Raw genomic sequence first — 20,051 nt, forward strand, 5'->3', positions numbered from 1 at the left:
TCCCAGAGCCTACTACCTGCAAGCCTGCCAATGGTGGGAGGACAGCCCTGAACCGGTTCCCACCTGACTTGGTGGGTAAGCTCTATTAGAGACCCCGAGGCCACGTCAGGCTGGATGTGCCCCAGTCACAGACGTGGTGTGACAAGGCAGGTGTCTGAGGAGGTGCTTGGCAGTGGCCTTAAGAGCCGTGCGGTCCCTGCCCCCACCAGAATCTGCTCAACCCCGCGTCCTCACCTCCTCTGGCCATGGTGGAGTTGGGGGGAGAAGAGGGGCTCCCTGGGGGATGATACCCTCTGGATCCCAGGGTGGAGGCAGTGTCTGTCTCTCTGGCCCCTGCCAGGGATGGTGAGTGGTGTATGGATGCTTGGGGGCACAGAGCATCAGGCCGCTCTGGTCTGTCACCTCCCCACCCTTCCCCGGCTCCCAAACCAGCCCAGTGCCTTGAGAATGCGTGACAAGCAGGGATGCTCGAACAGCAAGAGCCGTACAGCACGCCCCTTCGTGCTCCACCTGGCCCCCTTGTGGGGAGCTCTTGGGAAGGGCATTCCTGTGGGTCCGTCCCACTGCCCCCTTCCAGGTCCTCAAATAAAGACTTCTGAGCACACACAGGTCCTGTGGAGTCAGGTGCGCACGGCTATGCTCTGGACATCTGCCTTCCCTCTAGGAGGCCATCATGGCCCAGACCTCCAGCCCCCTTCCGAGACCCGTGTGTCCCAGGCCCCTCCTCACCTCACCCCCTGGGGGGTGGCAGGAGGAAACAGACGCGGGAGGCCACAGTGTAGAGTCTGTTGTTTATAGGTCTCTGCCAGTCTCGTCCGTCCGTCTGTCTGGGTATGTGTATATCTCTACTGAGGGGTGAGGGGGACTCATGTAAAAATCCAAAATACAATCCTGACTGAACTCCTGCAGTGCTGGTCAGTCCCAGCGTGGCTGTAAAGCCTCGAGCAAGCCGTGGCACACAGGGCCGGGGCCCTCGCTGCTGACCGGGGTCCACGCCTAGCCCCTTAGCCAGCCTTCCTCCTGGGGCCTCTAGGAGACAGTGGGGTCCTTGGCTTTGGAGGGCTCAGAGCCCGTCAGCAGGGAGATGGTGGGGTCATCTGTGTAGTCGTCCCCCTCCGAGAAGTAGGAACCCTCCCCCAGCTCGAACAGCACGGGCAGGTCGCTGCTTCCCATATCCACGGAGCCCGGGTCCACCAAGAACAGGGGTTGCGCCGTGTAGTGCACCAGCTGCTTCCCTGGGGGTGGGGGCTGGGTCAGGGCACTGGCGGGTGGGGAAGCTGGGGAAGGGCAGGGCAGAGGCTCAGGGCTTGGCTCACCTGAGTCGGGGCTGCTATTCTCTGCCTCAAGGGGCCTGGGCGGCTCCTGGGGAGAGAGGAGCTCCTGGATCTGCTGGGGCAGGAGGGGGCAGAGTGAGGGTTCCCGCTCACGCCCCTCCCACCCCCACCCCATCCCCCCACTGTCCCCGCCCTGCCTACGCACGCTGGCCAGGCTGCTGTCAAGGTCGGGCAGGCTCATGTCGGGCACGGTCACCGAGGGGCTGAACAGCTGTGGGAAAGGGAGGGCAGTCAGGCTGTGCCCACGGGCTGTGAGCGGGGTGGGGGCGGGGAGGCACTCACATCCAGCAGGGCGCTCGTGTCCACACTGAAGCCGTGGCTCGTCAGCATGGTCTGCAGGTTGTCCAGGTTGGAGTCCATGGCGTCCAAGTGGTCACTGAGCTCAGTCCTAGCCAGAGTGGAAGGGGCAGGTCAAGTGGAGCTCTCGGCACCCCCAACCAGATGCCTTCCTGCCGGTGCTCACACACACCAGCCAGAGAGGGGCTGCCCTTGGCTACATCCCACCCCGCTGGGGCCCCATCACGCACCCAGTATGGGCCCAGGGGACGTGTGTGGGAGGATAGCTCAGGCCATGCCGGCCAGTCCTGTCACTGTGAGGCCTAGTAAGGCCTTCGGCAGCACTTTGGGCAGGGCCAAGATGGCGGGGGGGGGGCCCAGGAGGGGTTAAGCGCTCAGGATGGGCTGGGGACAGTTTTTCAGGCTTGACAAGATCTTGCCTTTATGTCGGAAGAGTGTAGGGATGGGGAGAGGGAACTGTGCTCAGGGTATGGAGGGCCGGTCTCTGCCCTGGTGCATGCCGGGAAAGAGGCCTGGGTCTGGAGGCGGTGGCCAAGAAGGCCCTGGGCCACCTGGCGGACCTGTACCACTGGACGGGTGGCCAGGCTGGCTCTGGGAGGTGTCCGCGGGGCTCAGCCCTGCCCTGAGAGGAAGCGGGTCAGCACAGTAGCCAGGACCCTGGCCGCATGGGTGGCAGCTGCCAGGCTGGGAGGCCCAGCTCTGTCAGTCAGTGACCTGGGGCACTGGCCTGGGCCCCAGAGCCTGGGGTGGGTAGGGGGCTGCTCCCTGCCGCAGAGGGCCCAGGACGCCTGTTCACCAGGCAGGGCCAATGCTCATGGCCAGGCCAGGGTCTGGTCCGAGGCTGGGGAGGGGCCTGAGCTCTGGTGGAGCCCTCCTCCCTCCCCAGTGGGGACGGCGCTAACCCTGGCTGGACTCGGCCATGCAGAGAGGAGGGGCAGGGGAAGAGGCGGGCGACCCCAGACATCTGTGGAGCGCGAGCCAAACTGCAAGATACAAAGACAAGAGCCCCCCGATTGCAGGTGGGGGCCAGGTGGACTCCATGCCCCCCCGCCCTTGCTCGCCTGGCCTCTGGGGCAAGCCCTCTGCTGGGCAGCAGGACAGGGTAGTGGCCTGTTACAAGAAGGGGTGACCGCAGCAGCCACAGTGGCTCAGAGAGCAGGTGGGACAGGCCTGCAAGGCCACACACCCTTGGCTCCTGAGGCAATGGGGACGTGGGACAAGCAAGCTCTGAGCTCAGGGCCAGGTCTGCTGGCGCCTCCCCCAGTGACCCCTCTGCCCACAGCCTGATGACCACCCTGTACCAGCCCCTCCAGGACGGTCCTGGTAGAGGCCTGGCTGTGCTTCCAGAGGCTGCGGTGGAGGTGGGTGGGGTGGCACTCACTTGTCCAGGCAGGCTACGCTGAGGCACTTCTCAGGGGCCGAGGCAGGTGGGGGCGAGGGTGAGGGGTGGCGGCCCCCTGCATCCGTGAGGGGTGTGGCCGGGGTGGTGGGGGCAGGCTCGCTTTCCCGCAGGATGGAGTCAATGAGGGCGGTTGGGGACAAGGGTATCTCCACGACAGAGGATGGGTGTCCAGGACTGGCCTCCTCCACCCGGGGGCTCCGAGGAGGGCTGGGGGGCTCCTCCTTGACGCGTACCAGGGGGCTGCCGGACAGTGGCCTGCGCACGGGGAGTACACACGTCAGTCGCTGCCTCTGTGGGCCCCCCTTCTCCCGACGGTTGGGAGGATGACGTGGCCCCCACCTCTCGTCCACGCTTCCGCCTGGGGAGGCCAAGGGACTGCTGGGGGCCAGTTCGGTGATGTCAGAGATGATGGGTCCGGAGCTGGCAACGGCATCTGGGGAGTAGAGGCTGGAGCTGCTGTAGGCCGGGGAAGGAGCCTGCCATCAAAGGGAGGTGACCTGTGTGGCAGGAGCTGCAGCAGCGCCTGCCCTGCCCCGGCCAGCCCTGCCGCACCGTGTGCTCACCGAGTAGGGGCCCGAGCCATGGATGTGCTCCAGGGAGTACTGCCGGCCGTACTTGGGCATGGAATGTGCCGGACTGCTGTCGTTCAGCATCAGGGGGCTAAGGGGGGAGAGGCGGGGTCAGGGGCCTCCCCCGGGCCTCGGCCACCCAGGACTCAGCCAAGAGGAGACAGGGTGGCCCGGGGTCCCGTGCTGAGGAACAGGCACCCCCCACGCCTCACATTTTCCTCTTCACCCCCAGGATCCGGTTCGACTGCACCAGTGAGATGAGGAACTGGATGAGCTGTGGGCGGAAAGGCACAGTCAGTCGGGCAACGATGGGACCCAGCAGGCGCCCCCCCAGGCCCGCCGCGCACCTTGTTGACGACCTTCTGCTGCTGGGCGTGCTTCTGCCGCAGGCTGGCCACCTCCCTCCACAGGGCCTCGTTCTCACTGGAACACACCAGGCGTGGTCAGATGCCCCCGCGCCCCCCTCCCCCGCCCTGGGCAGGTGTAGGGTCTGGGGTGTGGGTGCCTGCAGGTTGCTGGGAGCCTGGCTGTAACAGGGCTGGGGTGAGACCAGGGCTTGCTGGCACCACGGCCCCTCTGTGCTCTGCCACGCCGCCGGGGAAGGACATACAGACGCCATCAGACGGGGCGTCAGTTGGGAGGGGCTCCTAAGGAAGGGGCTGGGCATGCTGGGTATACTGCGGGGTCCTGGACACACTGAGGTGGCAGACCCTTGCCCCCCCCCCCCCGCCCCCAGCCATCTCTGCCCCCACTGAACCGTAGAGAGGAGGGAAGGCCAGAGTTGCAGTGCAGCCCAGAGGCCTATGGGGGTCATCCTATGCCTTTGGGGGGGGGGGCTCGGAGCCCCTCACCAGGCCTGGAAATGGCTCAGAGGTGACTTTAAGGGGTGGGAAGGGCCACCTGAGCACCATCTTCCCAACTGGGCGAGCAGGGCTGTGAGCAGGCCATGGCCTGCCCTTCTAATGAGCCAGCCCCCTGAACATCTCATTGACATGGAATTGACCCCCCCGGCCTCACCTTGAGAGGTACCCATGTCCTGGAAGGCCAGGTTCGCCTGGCCCCCATGTCCAGGTGTCATGTAACCAGTGGCTTCTGCTGCACCCCAGTGTGAGGACAGTCAGAGTCCAGGAGCCTGTTCTATGGCACTGGAGTCATGAGGACCTGCCCCCTGAGAGGATCTGAGGCCACACAGGCTGAGCTGAGGACAACCACCCTAGCCTATGGTTTCTGAGGTCCTCAGAGCCCCCAAGTACACAGGAAAAGGCCCAAGCCAGCCTTCCTGGGGGTCCTGGTTGAAGATGGGAGCACAGGGCTAGTTGCGTGGTAGCCAAACATGCCCCAGGAGTGGTGGGGACCAGTGGCAGAGCCAGCACCGCGAGGGCCGTGAAGACCCCCCAGTGGTTGGACCCTGTCTCCCAGGGAGTGAGCACAAGTCCAAACCTGATTCTACATTTGGAGAGCAGAAGGCTCGGGTGCCTGTGTCACCAACTGTGGGAGGCGGGGCTGGTGGGAAGAGGCCCCGGGAGGCAGTGGCCAGCTCCCAGGCCTGCCCCTCTCCTGCCTGCTCCTTCCCCAGGCTGCATCTGTGGGGCCCCCCATCCTGCCATCTGCCCGCCCAGATGCCCGCAGCACTGGCTGCATGCAACCTACTGCTTCATGGCCAGGAGTTTGGAGTCCATGCTCTCCTGCTTCCCCTTCATGAGCTGCACGTCGGTCAGCAGCTTGGTGACACTGTCCTGGCGAATCTTTATGTCCTCATTCTTCATAGTGGATACCTGGGTTCCCAGGGGGAACGGTCACTGAGATGCCCCCCACCCCCGGGACACGGCACCAAGGCCGAGGGGCTGGCGGTCTGCAGAGCGGCCTTCACTGTGGTGGCTGATCGGGGATCAGGCCAGGGGGGTCCAAGACGCACAAGCAGGGAGGGGAGGGCCCATCAAGAAAAGGGCTTGGCGTAGCCAGGCCAGGCCAGCAGGCAGCCGCCGAGCTGCCCTCAGCGGTGGGCAGGCCCAGCAGGACAGTGAGTGGACGCTGCATCCCCGCATAGCCTGGAGGAAGGTCTGAGGAGGCAGAGAGAGGGAGGCTGGCTACTCACACTGGTCACTTTCCTCTTGATGTTCTCGAGGAGCTGCTCCTGGCCACGCAGGAAGCACGGGTGCTGGAACTCAGTGTCGTCCCTCTCTGGCTTGACCAAGCCACCCTGCTCAATGTGGACCACCTTCCGGAAGCCGTCTGCGTATGACGGGGCGGGGGCCGCTCTGCCTCAGGGCTGGGGACCAGACCCCCAACGACAGCCCGGCCGCTGCCCGCTGAGGGACATCGGGAGGGTCCCAGAGGAGGGCTCTGCCTGGCGTGGCTCTGGCTCTAAGGGAGACCCCACGTCCCCAGACGACAAGCCCTCCCCACCACATGGCTGTGTCCCGGCTGGGGCTTCACAAACGCTTCCCTGAGGACTGTGGGTTCAGGCCCGCAGGACCCTGGCCGCCCGGCTATGGGAAGCTGTGGCTCGGGGCCTCTGTGGCGGCGGCCCCGCACCCCTGCCCGCGCCGGGAGGGCTGGGTACTCACACATGTTGAGCTGCCGCACGAAGCTGGCCATGTTGTTGTGCTTGAAGTACTTGGGCAGCACCTCCTTGGCAAACTGGCCCTGGTCGAACACGTGGAAGCTGTTCCCGCTCTGCTGGGAGACACGCTGCAGAGTCACGTGCCGCCGGCGAGGGAGGCTCGCCCTGAGAGGTGGGCAGCCCACATTCCCAGCCGTGGCGGGGGGGGGGTGGTGGTGGCGGTGACCATTGGCCAAACGAGCCTGGTCTCTCTGCCCCTCACGGCCAGAGCGATGAGGGGCCCCATCACAGTCGGGAAGCCCTGCCCCAGCGTTCCAGAGGTTCCCCAAACACACAGCATTTCAGACCCAGTCTTCAGGGATCTTGTTTTCACTTTCATCAGCACATTTCCCCCAAGAGCAGCTAAGACCCCAAAGTGAGGCGGCCAAGAGAAGGGGAGCCTGACTTGAGTCGCTCTGGAGGGAAACATGACTGTGTTCAGAAGCACAAGTCCGTTCCTCTGTGGGTGTCTGAGACGAGACACAGAGACCCCGACACAGTCTACACTACTCTTCCTCCATCTTCTTTCTGACCTAAATCCAGGAGCTACCAGGAGGGTCAGGGTCCTCGAGCAGAGACAGTGTGGTGAGGGGAGCCTGGGCCGGGGGAGTGTGAGTCTACAAGGGACCCTGGGCACGGCTTCCCCCCGTCAGAGAGGGCGCTAAAGGTAAGGAGCGCGAGTAGCCAGAGAGGAGCCCGGGTGCCAGATGAGAGCTGGGGGCTGGCCGGTACACGTGTGTGTGCATGTGAGAAGGAGCTCAGATGTAAGCACGTGAGGAGTGGAGGAGGTGCAGGAAGGACCTCCGAAAACTCTTCTCCAGAGCAGCGGTAAGAACACTGGCAACAATGTTAGTGTACACTTTTCCAGAACTCTGAACATCAGTCAAAGGACTACAGCAACATGGGGAGCATTTACTCGAGAACAATGGCTCGCTCGCAGTAAGATCCGAGAGTACTGCGGGCTTTTGACTTGCCCTCCTCCCACTTCCCCTCCTGCAGCCGTGAAAACCAGCAGCTGAAATCACAGAACCCAGCACCCTGGCAGCCACCGGGGTGACCACGGGGCTGGGGCTCCTTCACAGCCCCACTCCCAGAGAATTCCTATTTTATTGGTCTGACAGCTGGGAGATTCCACTTGCAAAGGTGTCTTTGCTTGATTTGACCCAAAACTCTCCCAGTATAAAAGCCTTTTCCCTGGGGATGTTTGTTGATAACACCAAGAGAGAATTTTGAAACTGTGTAGTTGGCTAAGGCAGAGGAGAACAGTTAAGGCAAAAAAAAAAAAAGGCTAACCAGAAAACTTAAAAGAAAGAGCTGGGGAAATGAGATATCGAGAGAGGCTTTGAAAAGCTCCAAAATATTCCTGGGAACCAGAAGTCACATGCATGTACAGGGCTGTGTGGAGAATCAGGATAAGACCTGAACGGGCCCTAAGCTTGCACCTCTGGCTGACTTCAAGGCTCTGTCTGCATCAGCAGCAAACACAGGAAGAAGTAGAGATACCAACTGACCAGCTGAGCGCTGAAGGTGCACCCCGATACATTGAGCCCCAGCAAAGAATGGGGCAGCTATGAATTCCAGGCATTAAAGGACATTTCTGCCCCGCTTGCTACCTGACTATGACGCTAACCAAGGAAAGACCCCAGTGGGCACAAACAATGAAGACCATAAACTGTCCAGAATTCGTTCAGAAAAGTCACAAGACAAAGGAACCCCAACAACTACAAGTGATAACAACAGCCCTGGGGAAGGAGGAGAAGCTGATGTTCAGAACCTAACATGCACCACATTATATTAACTGAAAGTCCCTTTTTCAATAAAAAAGAGACATGCAAAGAAACAAGGTCCAGCCCATACACTGGAAAAAAAGCAATTAATTGAAACCATCCCTAAGGAAGCTTAGAAGTTGGATTTATTTCACAAAGACTTTAAATCGGCTATTTCAAATATGTTCAAAGACTAAAATGAAACTGCATCTAAAGAAATAAATGAAAGCATGAGAATATCTCACAGAATAAAGAATATCAATAAAGATAAAAATCATAAAAATGAACCAAATCAGAATTCTGGAGTTAGAAAGTTTAACGACTCAGACCTAAAACTCACTACATGGGCTTGAGAGCAGATCTGAGCACAGACAAGAAGGAATCAGCAAACACGAGGATAGGTCAAGACTAGCTCAAGACTGGGATTATCCAGCCTGAGAAACAGAAAGAGAAAACAGTAAAGAAAAACGGACAGAGTCTCAGAGACTGTGGATACTACAAACACCGGCTTATGCATAATGGGAGTCCCAGCAGCAGAGGAGAGGAGAGAAGGAATAATGGCTAAAAACTCCCCAAATTTGATGAAAAATGTCCAGGAAGCCAAACAAACTCCAAGCAGGATAAACTTAGAGAGACTCACATCTAGATACTTCATAATCAAACTGCAGGATGAAAAGACCCAGAGAGAATTCTGAAAGCAACAAGGTCGGACAGACTCATCATGTACAAGGGAGCCTTAGGAAGGTTAATAGCTGATTTCCCATCAGGAACCATGGAGGCCAGAAGGCAGGGGGATGACATTTAAAGGGGCTGAAAGAAAAAACCCCGTCAACCAAGAATTCTATATCCAGCACAACCACCCTTTGAAAAGGAAGGAGCAATCTCCCCTTCTGGGATGTCAACATGAGGAGCTCCACTGAACCACTCCCCAGTGAAACAAACCAAGCTTATTTAAATCATTTTTTTTTTAAAAGATTTTTATTTATTTATGTGACAGAGACAGCCAGTGAGAGAGGGAACATAGCAGGGGAGTGGGAGAGGAAGAAGCAGGCTCATAGCGGAGGAGCCCGATGTGGGACTCGATTCCGGAACGCCGGGATCACGCCCTGAGCCGAAGGCAGACGCTTAACCGCTGTGCCACCCAGGCGCCCCAAAACCAAGCTTATTTAAATCATTTAAAGTCGCTGGAAACTGTCCTAAAAGCATACAAGAAATGAAAACATTTATTCAAGAAAACCTACTGAAACTATGTAGGAAGAGTGAGCCTGAAACATCCGAGCCACCAGCTGCTCCCTCCGCACTCCAGTTCACCTTGACTGACGCTACACTCTGGGAGGGCGTGGCCAGGAAGATGGGGGCTCCTCTCCCCCGGTTCCAATCAAGGCTTACTGTATCTCACTGAGAGGGGAGGGCCACCAGCATTTCTCATGCTGTCTAGGTCAAAAGGCTAAATTCCTGGTGATTGCAACCAAGAGGTGGGGGGGGGGGCTTCTCCATTTTGCCCCATCCGTATAATGCAGGCTGTACCCCACGGATGGCAGGCTGAGCGTACTGAGCCCGACTGCTCCCACTCCAGTTAGCATGGAGGTACAGCATGCATGCTGGGAGAGGCCACTGCCCTGCCCAGGGCCCAGAGCAGTGGCTCCGAGAGTTCCCCAGGAGAGAGGCCATCCAGAGAAAAGAGAGCTCTGAAGGTCTCCCCAAGCAAACTCACTTCATGTGAAACAAAGTGCAGGAAAGTTGAAGCCTAAGGCTGCTTTCGAAAACAGCAGCACTCTAGTCTAAGAGTAACAAGCTCGAGGGGCACCTGGGTGACTGCTCAGCGGGGAGTCTGCTTGAGATTCTCTCCCTCTCCCTCTGTCCCTCCCCAGCTCGAGCAGGCATGCACGCACGCCTCCCCTCTGATAAATAAATCTTAAAAGAAAGAAAGAAAAACAAAAGGACAGAAACAAGCGCAACCACGCCAGCTTGTCCACACAGCAGAGACACAGCTAGGAGCCCTCCCAGGTCAGAGCAAACCTCAGCCAAACCTTACGGGCCGCCACTGCCTGAGCGTAATTGGACCAGACTGTTCCACAGTGTTCCCTGGGGCACTGCTGAGGCCGTCACAACGATCAGGCCGTAACTACCGAGCTGACAGTCTGGGTGTAATGCTCTACGAGGCAGGAAGCTCACACAGACAGCAAGGAGAGGAACCTCGCCGACATAACCTACAAGCCAGCAAACGCCCAACACGAGCACGGGGTGGCTGGGTGCGGGGTCATGCAGAGTACTGCAGTCCCTAAAACGTGCTTTTTCAACAAAATGAGACACGTAAAGCAGCAACAAAGTATGGCTCCCGCCCAGGAGAAAAGAGAAAAACAACAGAAACGGCCTGAGAGAGACAAGGTCTCAGATCCCACCAAGACTTCAAACAACACGTTATCAGTATGTTTAGAGAATTAAAGGGAATGCTAAAGGCAAGGAAGATGAGTGGCAGTGCCTCAGCAAAGGGAGAGTAACCACAGAGTTCCAAAGTACAACCGCCAAAACAAGGAATCTACTAGAATGGCTCAACAGCAGATGTGAACTGGCAGAGAAAGAATCAGCAAATCTGACAACGGACTGATGGCGATCCTGAGAGCACAAGAACAGAGAGAAAACAGGAAAGAAAAACGAAAGGAGCCGCAAAAACACATGGGACAGCGTTAGCTGCACCGACACGTGTGTGGACGGAGCACCACGAGGAGAAAGGGCCGGAACAAATATTCAAAGAAACAAGGCCTGAAAACTTCCCAAATTTGCTTTTAAAAAAATCCATAAAATGGTATGCCATTCCATTTACTTAGGTCAACTTCGCTTTCTTTCATAAGTGTTTTCATAATTCTACAGTTTTGACATTAAAATCCCTGCATGTTTTACCAGTCTTCTCCTTAAGTACTCTTTTTTTTGCCCCTGAACAGTTGTAAATTATGTTTTAAAGAAACATGAATTTCCTATCTTTCATTAGAAATGCAATTGATTGGGCACCTGGCAGGTGGCTCAGTCATTTAAGCGTCTGCCTTCGGCTCAGGTCATGATCCCAGGGTCCTGGGGCTGAGTCCGCATCAGGCTCCCTGCTCAGCGGGAGTCTGCTTCTCCCTCTGCTCCTCCCCCCTGCTTGTGCTCTCTCTCTTTCTCAAATACATAAAATCTGAAAGAAAGAAAGAAAGAAAGAAAGAAAGAAAGAAAGAAAGAAAGAAAGAAAGAAAGAAGGAAGGAAGGAAGGAAGGAAGGAAGGAAGGAAGGAAGGAAAGAAAGAAAGAAAGAAAGAAAGAAAGAAAGAAAGAAAGAAAGAAAGATGATTGACTGGGGAACCTGGGTGACTCAGTTGGTTAAGTGACTGCATTTGGTTCAGGTCATGATCCCAGAGTGCTGGGGTTGAACCCTGGGTCAGGCTCCCTGCTCAGCGGGAAGCCTGCTTCTCCCTCTCCCGCTCCCCCTGCTTGTGTTCCCTCTCTCACTGCCTCTCTCTCTGTCAAATAAATAAATAAAAAATCTTAAAAAAAAAAAAAAAAGAGACGCTCAACTGACTGAGTCACCCAGGCACCTCTTTGTTTTTTTGAAGCTATTGTAAATACTTCCATTTTCAAAAGTTCACTGCTAGTGTGTAGAAATAGAATGTTTTTGCACACTAACCTTGAATCCTGTGGCCTCACTAAACTCATTTATTCTAGTAACATTTTTTTGGGAGATTCCTTGGGACTTTGTAAGTCAATGACAATGTTTTCTATAAACGGAGACTGTTCGACATCTTGCCTTCCAATTTTTCAGCCTCTAATTTACTTATTTGCCACATTACTTGACCAGGGGAATACACGCATTGTTAAAGAGCAGTGGTAAAGCAGACATCCTGGCCTTCTCTGCCAGCGCTGGGGAAGTACCTGCTTTGTCGCCTTCAAGTACAATGCTACTTGTAGGGTTTTGCAGGGGCTTTCAACTGGACTGAGGAATTCCCTTTCCTAGTCTGCTGAGCTTCTATCATGAAGTGGATGTTTAGTTTGCCCCATGTCTTCCTTACTCTGTGGAGATGGTCATTTGGTTTTTCTTCTCCGTCCATATTGCTGAGGGGAGTTACACTGAGCTCGCATGCTGACCGGACCCCCATCTATGGAGCTCCCTTCCAGCCTCAGGCCTCAGAGCTGCTGAGGAGAGGTCAGCACTGGTCTGTGTCCCTTTCTGTGCAATTCTTTCTTTTTTTGGCTGCTTTTAAGGTTTTCTCTTCACCACCTGTTTTTAGCAATTTGACGGTGAGATGCCCTGGTTTGTTTTTTTGTGCTTATCCTCCTTCGTGCTTTTTTGTTCTTACAAGTCTTGGATCTGTGGGTTCACAGTTTTCCAAAAAATTGGATGGCTCTGTCTAAGCATTCCCTCCTTCTTCATTCTGGAACCTCGCTTGTGTGTCAGGTTGTGTGACACTGTCCCCACGAGGCTCCGCTCCCCGTTTCCAGTCTGGTTTTCTCTGCACATCACTAGGAAGACTTTCTACAGTTACTCTGATTCAGTGATCTTTTCTTCTGCAGGATCTGATCTGCTGTTAATCCCCTGCAGTGACTTATACAAAGAAGCTTTGAAGTTTACAGTAACGTTACATTTACAGGAAAGTTGGGAAGATAGTACGAGTTCTCACACACCCACACACTATTATTAACATTGTGTACTTGTCAATAAACAGGCTTCCCCTGTGCTCTGAATGTACAGTGTTCCTAGGAAATCTTTTGTAAGCCGAAATTCATAGAGCAAAGAATTACCGTTAATTAATATGGAAAAATCCCAAAACTAATCTCTCTTAGGCTTTTCTGATACCTCAGAGCACACCTTGCAAATGGGTGCACAAACGAAGTTGAGATACACCCCAGATTCTCAGACGCAGCGCGCGGCTCTGGCAGCTTCGTGCTGAGGTGGGGAACGCAGCCCCTGAGGAAGGAGCTTGGCGTGGGCCCCTGCGCAGGGAACACGTGCTGCCTCTGCGACGGCTCGCCGCAAAGTAAACGCTGAACGCAACTTTCGCGTTTCACTTTTCAAACAATTAAAGTCCTCTCTGGATTTCTTTCGGTTAGCTAAAACAGGTGCTAATGCAGGTCTTCTGTAAAAGCAAGATGGCATAACATGAACTTTCGAAGAAGGGGGCGTATCTGTTGTTATTGACCAAAGTCCCTGTTGTATTCAGACTCCCTTAGTTTTTATCTTCTGTTCTTCTGTCCCAGGACATCATCCACGGGATTACATTCCATTTAGCTGCTATGTTTCCTTAACATTCCTCTTGGCTGGGACAGTCTCTTGGACTTTCCCAGTTTCTCTTGACCTTGAGTTTTGAGGAGTACTGGTTTGGTATTTTGTAGCATGTCCCTCAATTTGGATTTGTCCTGTGTCTTTTCCTCATGACTAGTTGAGGTTATACAAGTTTTTGGAGGAAGACCACAGAGGTTACGTGCCCTTCTTATCAGGTCATGGCAAGGACGCACACTAGGAGACCATGTCTCTCAGATGTCCCCACTGTAGTCGCCCCCCCCTTCCCACTCTGTGCTTCTCGGAAGAAAGTCACTACGTGTAGCCCACACATACACAGGAGGAGGTACGGGGCACCTCCCTGAGGGGTCTACACAACGATGTGGAACTCTCCTGCACGGGAGACCTGCTCCACTCACGTGTTATTCTCTGCCTTCATGGGTTTGCTTCACTTCTGGGGGCACTCAGAATAGTTTCACAATTGTTTCAATGTCTTTGTTGGCTAGTGCCCATCACCCCTGGGAACACTGCTGTGACTCTCCCCTTCTTTGTCATAGGACACACTCTCCTGCCAATTGGCTCATCTATTAGTTCTTTTTTTTTTTTTTTTTTAAGATTTTATTTGTTTATTTGACAGAGACAGAGCCAGCAAGAGAGGGAACACAAGCAGGGGGAGTGGGAGAGGAAGAAGCAGGCTCCCAGTGGAGGAGCCCGATGTGGGGCTTGATCCCAGAACGCCGGGATCACGCCCTGAGCCGAAGGCAGACGCTTAACGACTGTGCCACCCAGGCGCCCCTCATCTATTAGTTCTGATAGGGTCCTGGACACGAGGGTCTTTATGCTGTGTCTGGGTTTTGTGGTCTTCCTCCTGAGTGTTTTGTGTGGGTCAGCCTGACCCTTTCAAGGTCTCTCTTTAAACTCAATTGCATTGCGTTTGGGGCAGACTTTCTTTCTTTCTTTTTTTTTTTTTTAAAGATTTTATTTATTTATGTGAGAGAGAGACAGCCAGCGAGAGAGGGAACACAGCAGGGGAGTGGGAGAGGAAGAAGCAGGCTCCCAGCCGAGGAGCCCGACATGGGACTCGATCCCGCAACGCCAGGATCACGCCCTGAGCTGAAGGCAGACGCTTAACGACTGTGCCACCCAGGCGCCCCTGGGGCAGACTTTCTTAATTCAGTCCTACTTCCAAGCTGTAGCTCTTTTGGTTTCTGCTGAATGCTCTGCGTGTTCAACATGGTTCCTCTGCTCTGGCTGGGAGAATTCAGATAACTCAGGGCCCTGTGCGAGCTCTCCTCAGTAGCTGTTCTTCTAGAGGGTTCTCAGGCTGGCTTCATAGGTCTCGGCCTACGGGCAGGTGGAGCCAGTATTCTGCTGAAGACCCAAAGGGGCTCATGTGCAGACTCCTGGGCTTTTTTGGTGCAGCTCCCTTCTCTGGTACCACACCTTGCAAACTCTAGCTGCCTTAGCTTTTCCAAAGTCTGGGCTGTTAGTTTGAAAACCGCCTCCAGGCAGAAAGCCTGGGCACCTGTGTGGCTTACCTGCCCTTCCTGTTTTCCAATCCTGAACACTGTTCAATGGTTAAGCCCACACTGAATACGTCCTACAAACCCGACCTTAAGGGCCATCAGGAGTTTCAAAGGTTTCCTGGTGAATCCATCACAGAACACAGTGTTCCATCTCCCTGCCTCATAGTTCAAGACCCCTCCTTCTCTGCTGCCTCTGGGGAATTCCTGGAGGTGGTCTTAGCTTTTCTTTCCGTGTAATCAAAGCCTGTGACCAGAAAGACGGAAGCAGCAGGGAGAAGTGAGTGTCCAGCTGCTGGCTGGTGAGCAATTCCCTAACCCTGAGACACACTTCTTTGTTTTTTCTTTTCTTTCCTTCCTTCCTTTCTTCTTCTTTTCTTTAAGTAAACTCTACACCCAGTGTGGGGCTTGAACTCACAGCGTCGAGACCAAGAGTTGCACACTCTACCCACTGAGCCAGCCAGGTACCCTGAGATGCACTTCTTAGTAACTGCCAAGTCTGACTGTAAATTTAGAGCCTCTGCCCTTATTTTTGATGGCACTAGGAACAACCTAAAATGAATCCAAAATTCTGCAGGCATGTATGTTTTTATAGAGAGAGTTTCTGTCTTCAAGTATTTCTCAAAGGGCTCCATGACCCCAGAGGGTTAATAACCACTGTATTCCACAAGGGGGACCACCTGCACTATTTGCCCAGAACACTTTAGTCCCCCAAATGTCAATCCAAAGACTAGTCTGGTGTGATGTGCTCTGGTCTCCTGAATGTGGCTGGCTGACCACTCTCTGGGGTCCAGGATCACGGGCATTAGCAGCAGCAGGTGTGTGGCTGGAGCCATGTGGCCACAGAAGCAGAGAAACCCAGGTGCAGAGTGAGATGACAGGAGGTGTGAGGCTGGTCGAGAAAGGGAGGGTCACGTAGGTCCTCCTCCCCCACCCTAGTGTTGTCCTTATCTGAGTGTGAGACCATTTGCACCGTTATGTCCTGTTCTTCTTTCTGCTTGAGTTAGCTTTAGTGAGTTCTTGCACCACGGGCACCAACACAACCCTCCTTGTCTCTGGACACAGGTGCCCTGCACTTGGATCTCAGGCCAGGGAACATATGCAGGCTGGTGACTCTGCTCACTCTGTGGCTTCCAGGGTCAAGAAGGGAGGGGTCTGTGGTGGCAGCTGCTGTGCTGCCAGGACTGGGAAACATTTGGGGCCTGTCCTTCCTCCTCTCCCGCCTGTGAGACAGCTCCCCGCTCCTGAGAGGGAGGGGGAGGGAGGCTTGCAGCCAGAACTGCAGGCTCCAGGGCCTATGGAGTGTGAGGACTCTGGCTTAGTCCCCATGTGATACCCGATGGGAGCTCTTCACACATTCCAGAGTGGGTCCGTCCCACTGCCCCCTTCCAGGTCCTCAAATAAAGACTTCTGAGCACACACAGGTCCTGTGGAGTCAGGTGCGCACGGCTATGCTCTGGACATCTGCCTTCCCTCTAGCCGGCCATCATGGCCCAGACCTCCAGCCCCCTTCCGAGACCCATGTGTCCCGGGCCCCTCCTCACCTCACCCCCTGGGGGGTGGCGGGAGGCCACAGCGTAGAGTCTGTTGTTTACAGGTCTCTGCCAGTCTCGTCCGTCCGTCTGTGTATGTGTATATCTCTACTGAAGGGGTGAGGGGGACTCATGTAAAAATCCAAAATACGATCCTGACGGAACACCCGCAGTGTTGGTTAGTCCCAGTGTGACTAGAGTCTAACTAAGAAAGCAGGTAGGGCCAGTGTCTTGACCCTGTGGGCATGGGTGGGGGTCTCCTGCTGCCACAAGGAAATATGGAGTGCCTGGCAAAGGCAGTCAGGGAGCAACAGCTGGTCATCCTCAGAAAGACAGTGGATTCAGGTCTGGTTTAACCAATCTCCAGCTTTCTTGGTTAAGTTTTCTGATGTCTTTGGGACTCAGCTGTCACCTCCTTGCATGGCCATGGATGGAGGAGAACTGATACACATGGCTCAGCCTCATGCTGCAGGTAAGGTCTGAGTAAGCGCGGGTGGGCTACCGTGTGGCAGCTGCAGCCGTCGGAGCCTCCAGGACGTGTAGCACGCCGCCCAGCCTGCCACTGGGGAGTGATAACCTGTGGTGCTCCTTCCGCATTTTAGCTCAACTGGCAGATCCCTAAGGGCAGGATCCAGAGGGCCTGCTGGGTCCTGCCTGCTGTCTGAGAACAAGCTCAGCAGGCTTGGAGAGGGGGGCTCACCTGGCTCTCAGTGTCGGCGGGGAGGAGTGTCCCTGCCTGTCATGGGGGCTCTGGAAATGGTCCACAGCCAGCTCTGAGTGTACAGGTGCAACCAGGGCAATTCGAGTGGTCTCCCGGCCAGCTGATGACCTAACTGTAGGAAATGCTGTGCCCCCGACTCTCCATCCTGAGACCCAGCCCCTCCACAGTGACCCTCTGACCACTGGCACTCACGAGGGCCACCTGGGACGGGCCCCGGCCTTGGTGACCTCCAGTTCCTAGATGTCTGCTCCACACAGTCCTATTAGATTCATTTCTGCTCCCAAAGAAAAGAGAACTGCACTGATCAGGCTGGGACGAGGGTGGGGTCAGAGAGGTGCCAAAGGCCAAAATTTAAGGAGCCCCCTCCCTCCAGGCCCTGGCCTCCAAGTGGCCTTAAAAATAAGTGCCTTCTTAAATTGTGCCATCAGGCACCTCCCGGCCTCACCTGGTCCTAATCCCCAGGCTAGATAGGCCTGATTCATGTACAGTCCTAGTGGGCGTGGGAGGTACAGGCCGTAGGTCAGGCAAGCTGTGGCACACCCTTCGGCTGTGCTCCTGGTGGCCAAGTTCCCTCCCCGCAGCGGGAGCTGCAGGGTCCTGCAAGACCTGTCTGGGGGGGGCAGCTGCATCTCTAAAGACCCTGCTTATCCAGCTGAGATGCCACGCCCAGTGAATCTTTAACTGTAGAGGACTTGAGGGTAAGCCAACACAGCTCTCTGGGGCAGTGACCTGTGGTCTGTCCCTCAGGCTGGGTAGAGGAAGCTCAACGCTGTCCGGACCCAGACCCACTGGCCAGAGGACTTCTGGGGCTGGACCCCTTCCCCCACTTTACTCAGCCTTGAGAGTCAGCCACCATACCTCTGACTGCCCCTTGTTCCCTAGGTCAAACGTGGTGAGTTTCTCTTGACAGAAGTGTGAGAAAACTTCCAACACAAAGGGGAAGACACCAAAAACAAAGACATAGAGCTTTCCAAGACCTCTGAGAGCCAGACTCTGGGCCATAAGTCTGCAGAAGACCCTGTGTGGACTTTTTTGGTAGAGACCACAGGTACAGGACCATCTCCTACCTCTGAGCCGGGCAGCTCTGCAGGCCCCTGCCCAGCCTGGAAAGGGTTTCCCTCCACTGCTGAGCTACTGTTTGGTTTCTGTATTCATTGTTAGTGTCAGCCCCTACCACTATGTCCTACTTGACCTGCATATAGACCAGGAAGGATCAAATACTCATGCTCCAGCCGGCTCCCCATCCCCTTTTTCCCTTACCCGATTCTTGCCCCCCACCCCATGCCAACAGGGTTCATGGGTAGCCACTGTAAGTGAAGGCTGTCACAGGCCTGACCATTCCTGTTCAGAGGACTTGCCCAGAACACAACACAGGCTGTGTGTCCTGGAGAGTAAGCTGGTGACACTTCACCCACATGCCTCACAATCTTTAAGCAGAAAAAACAAGCAGATTAAGGGGCACCCTAGCAGGTGGGATGGATCACCCTAGCAGGATTAGGCTCGGAATAACCCAGGGCATCTCTGATGCCCCTCCCCGATTGGGTTAAGAGTGTTTCCTGGAAGTTAGGGGAAGGAAAAAGAGGAAGAAGAAAGATAAAGGAAGACAGAAATGTGGGGTCACTTCCTTTGGTCAGAAAAATTCGAGGTCTGGAAAGAGGGATGGCGGTAACATGGCAGCATGTGGGAAAGCATGCTTCTCCTCTTCAGGGCCCTTGCCTGTCACCAGAGAAAACAGGTACTGCACTGAGGAATGGAGATGCCCACACATGCAAGTCACTGAAACCAACACAAGTGTCTCCATTAAGACCGCTGCATGATACCTAGTCTCTTTACTCCCAGTCTTCAGACAGAGCAGCGCTTGGGCAAACAGACAACCCAAGAGTTAACTTCAACCTAAACATTTCTTCATTCCTAACGGCTTAAGAGCATGAAAGGGAAGTGCTTAGAAAAATCTGAGAAACCCAAGAGTTTTGGCCCTCAAAAGGTCAAGCATATTTGGAGACACCCACAGGCTCTGCAGGACCAGGGTGGCCTTTCTTCAAGTCACCCATTTGCTAGCCCTGGGGTATGACTTTGGCCTTCCCCAGACACCACATAACAGGATGGGAACAGCAGATTCCCATCTTCAACTCCAGACACACTCTCCGATTTACCTCGGCAAAACCGGAGCTGTCCGGTCTTGCAGGGTCAAACCTTGTAAACAAGCCTGCTGCCAGGCAACTGAAGACAGGGACTTCAATAAAGACGCCCTGTGAGGAATGAAAAACAAAGCTGCTCTGGGGAAGCTCAGCTCTAGTATCTCTGGGCATGGGTTCGAGATCAACCTGAACTTTATGACGTTTTACTTTCTGTTTTCGTTCCTTTCCCCTTTGCACTAGAGCAACGCCCTCCAATTCACGCGCCACGTCCTAATTTTCCCCGAATAGCTGCCGACCACACCACCCTGGTAACTCATCTGAGAAGATACAGAGGGTCACCTGGGCATAATGATCGCCAGCGAGACTGGGTACTGCTCTAAGGACCGACACACTTCCGCGATTGTCCAACAGTTAGCGAAAGACCGAAGGAGAGGCCCTTCCTTCCCAGCCCAGGGACACTTGGCGTGGCAGGAGCCAACAAGAGCGAGCCCCGCACGCTTTTCCTGCGAACCCTGAGCCTCAGCTCCTGCCTCCACATCCCACCCCTCACGGGGACTGGCCCCAGCCCCTCACCGGGCTCCAGCAGATAAGCGCGTCGGTGTCCGGGTCGCTCACGAGGGTCCACAGCTTGGTCAGGAAGGCCGGGACGTTGCTGGGCCCCGCCGCGCCGGGGCCCACGGGCAGATCCATACCGGGCTAGGCGGGGAGAGGCGGAGGTGACCACCTCGAAATGGGGCCGAGGGCCGGGCTAGCGCCGCCGAAGCGACTGCTGCCGGGGCAGAGCCACCGCCGCCGCCCGCTGCGCACACACGGCCCCGCGGCCTAGCATGGCCGCAGCCATCTTGCGACGGGCGCGCTCCCGCCGGCGCCGCCCGCCCGCGTCACCCCGGCGCGCGCACGCCGGCCCCGGCCCGCCCCCT

General features: G+C 55.6%; 1 protein-coding gene and 1 long non-coding RNA gene across 9 annotated transcripts; one reads left to right on the plus strand and one right to left on the minus strand.

Annotated features, from left to right (window-relative positions):
* Positions 1–779: 779 nt before the first annotated feature.
* Positions 780–20,013, minus strand: HSF1 (heat shock transcription factor 1). 8 transcript variants are annotated; one of them, XM_045777360.2, is made up of 14 exons: positions 19,705–20,013; positions 6,170–6,248; positions 5,698–5,834; positions 5,253–5,377; positions 3,950–4,025; positions 3,815–3,876; positions 3,597–3,693; positions 3,373–3,509; positions 3,013–3,288; positions 2,534–2,614; positions 1,617–1,722; positions 1,480–1,545; positions 1,317–1,389; positions 780–1,235 (listed from the first exon to the last, which is right to left on the minus strand). In XM_045777360.2, exons 1-14 carry the CDS (start codon positions 19,819–19,821, stop codon positions 1,030–1,032), a joined length of 1,638 nt encoding a protein of 545 aa, XP_045633316.2. In that variant the 5' UTR covers positions 19,822–20,013; the 3' UTR covers positions 780–1,029. The 8 variants fall into 8 exon arrangements, with proteins under 8 accessions (XP_045633316.2, XP_045633314.2, XP_045633313.2 ...); XM_045777358.2 differs by having other exon boundaries at positions 6,170–6,278; XM_045777357.2 differs by having other exon boundaries at positions 1,317–1,386; positions 6,170–6,281.
* LOC148109395 (uncharacterized) lies at positions 6,214–11,203 on the plus strand. Its single transcript, XR_015725669.1, has 2 exons — positions 6,214–6,337; positions 6,748–11,203. It is a non-coding gene; the product is annotated as an uncharacterized LOC148109395 (long non-coding RNA).
* Positions 20,014–20,051: the final 38 nt, after the last annotated feature.

This window comes from Ursus americanus, chromosome 9 (genome assembly GCF_024610735.1).
Source record: "Ursus americanus isolate L20-20 chromosome 9, mUrsAme1.1.p, whole genome shotgun sequence".
Classification (NCBI taxonomy): domain Eukaryota; kingdom Metazoa; phylum Chordata; class Mammalia; order Carnivora; family Ursidae; genus Ursus; species Ursus americanus.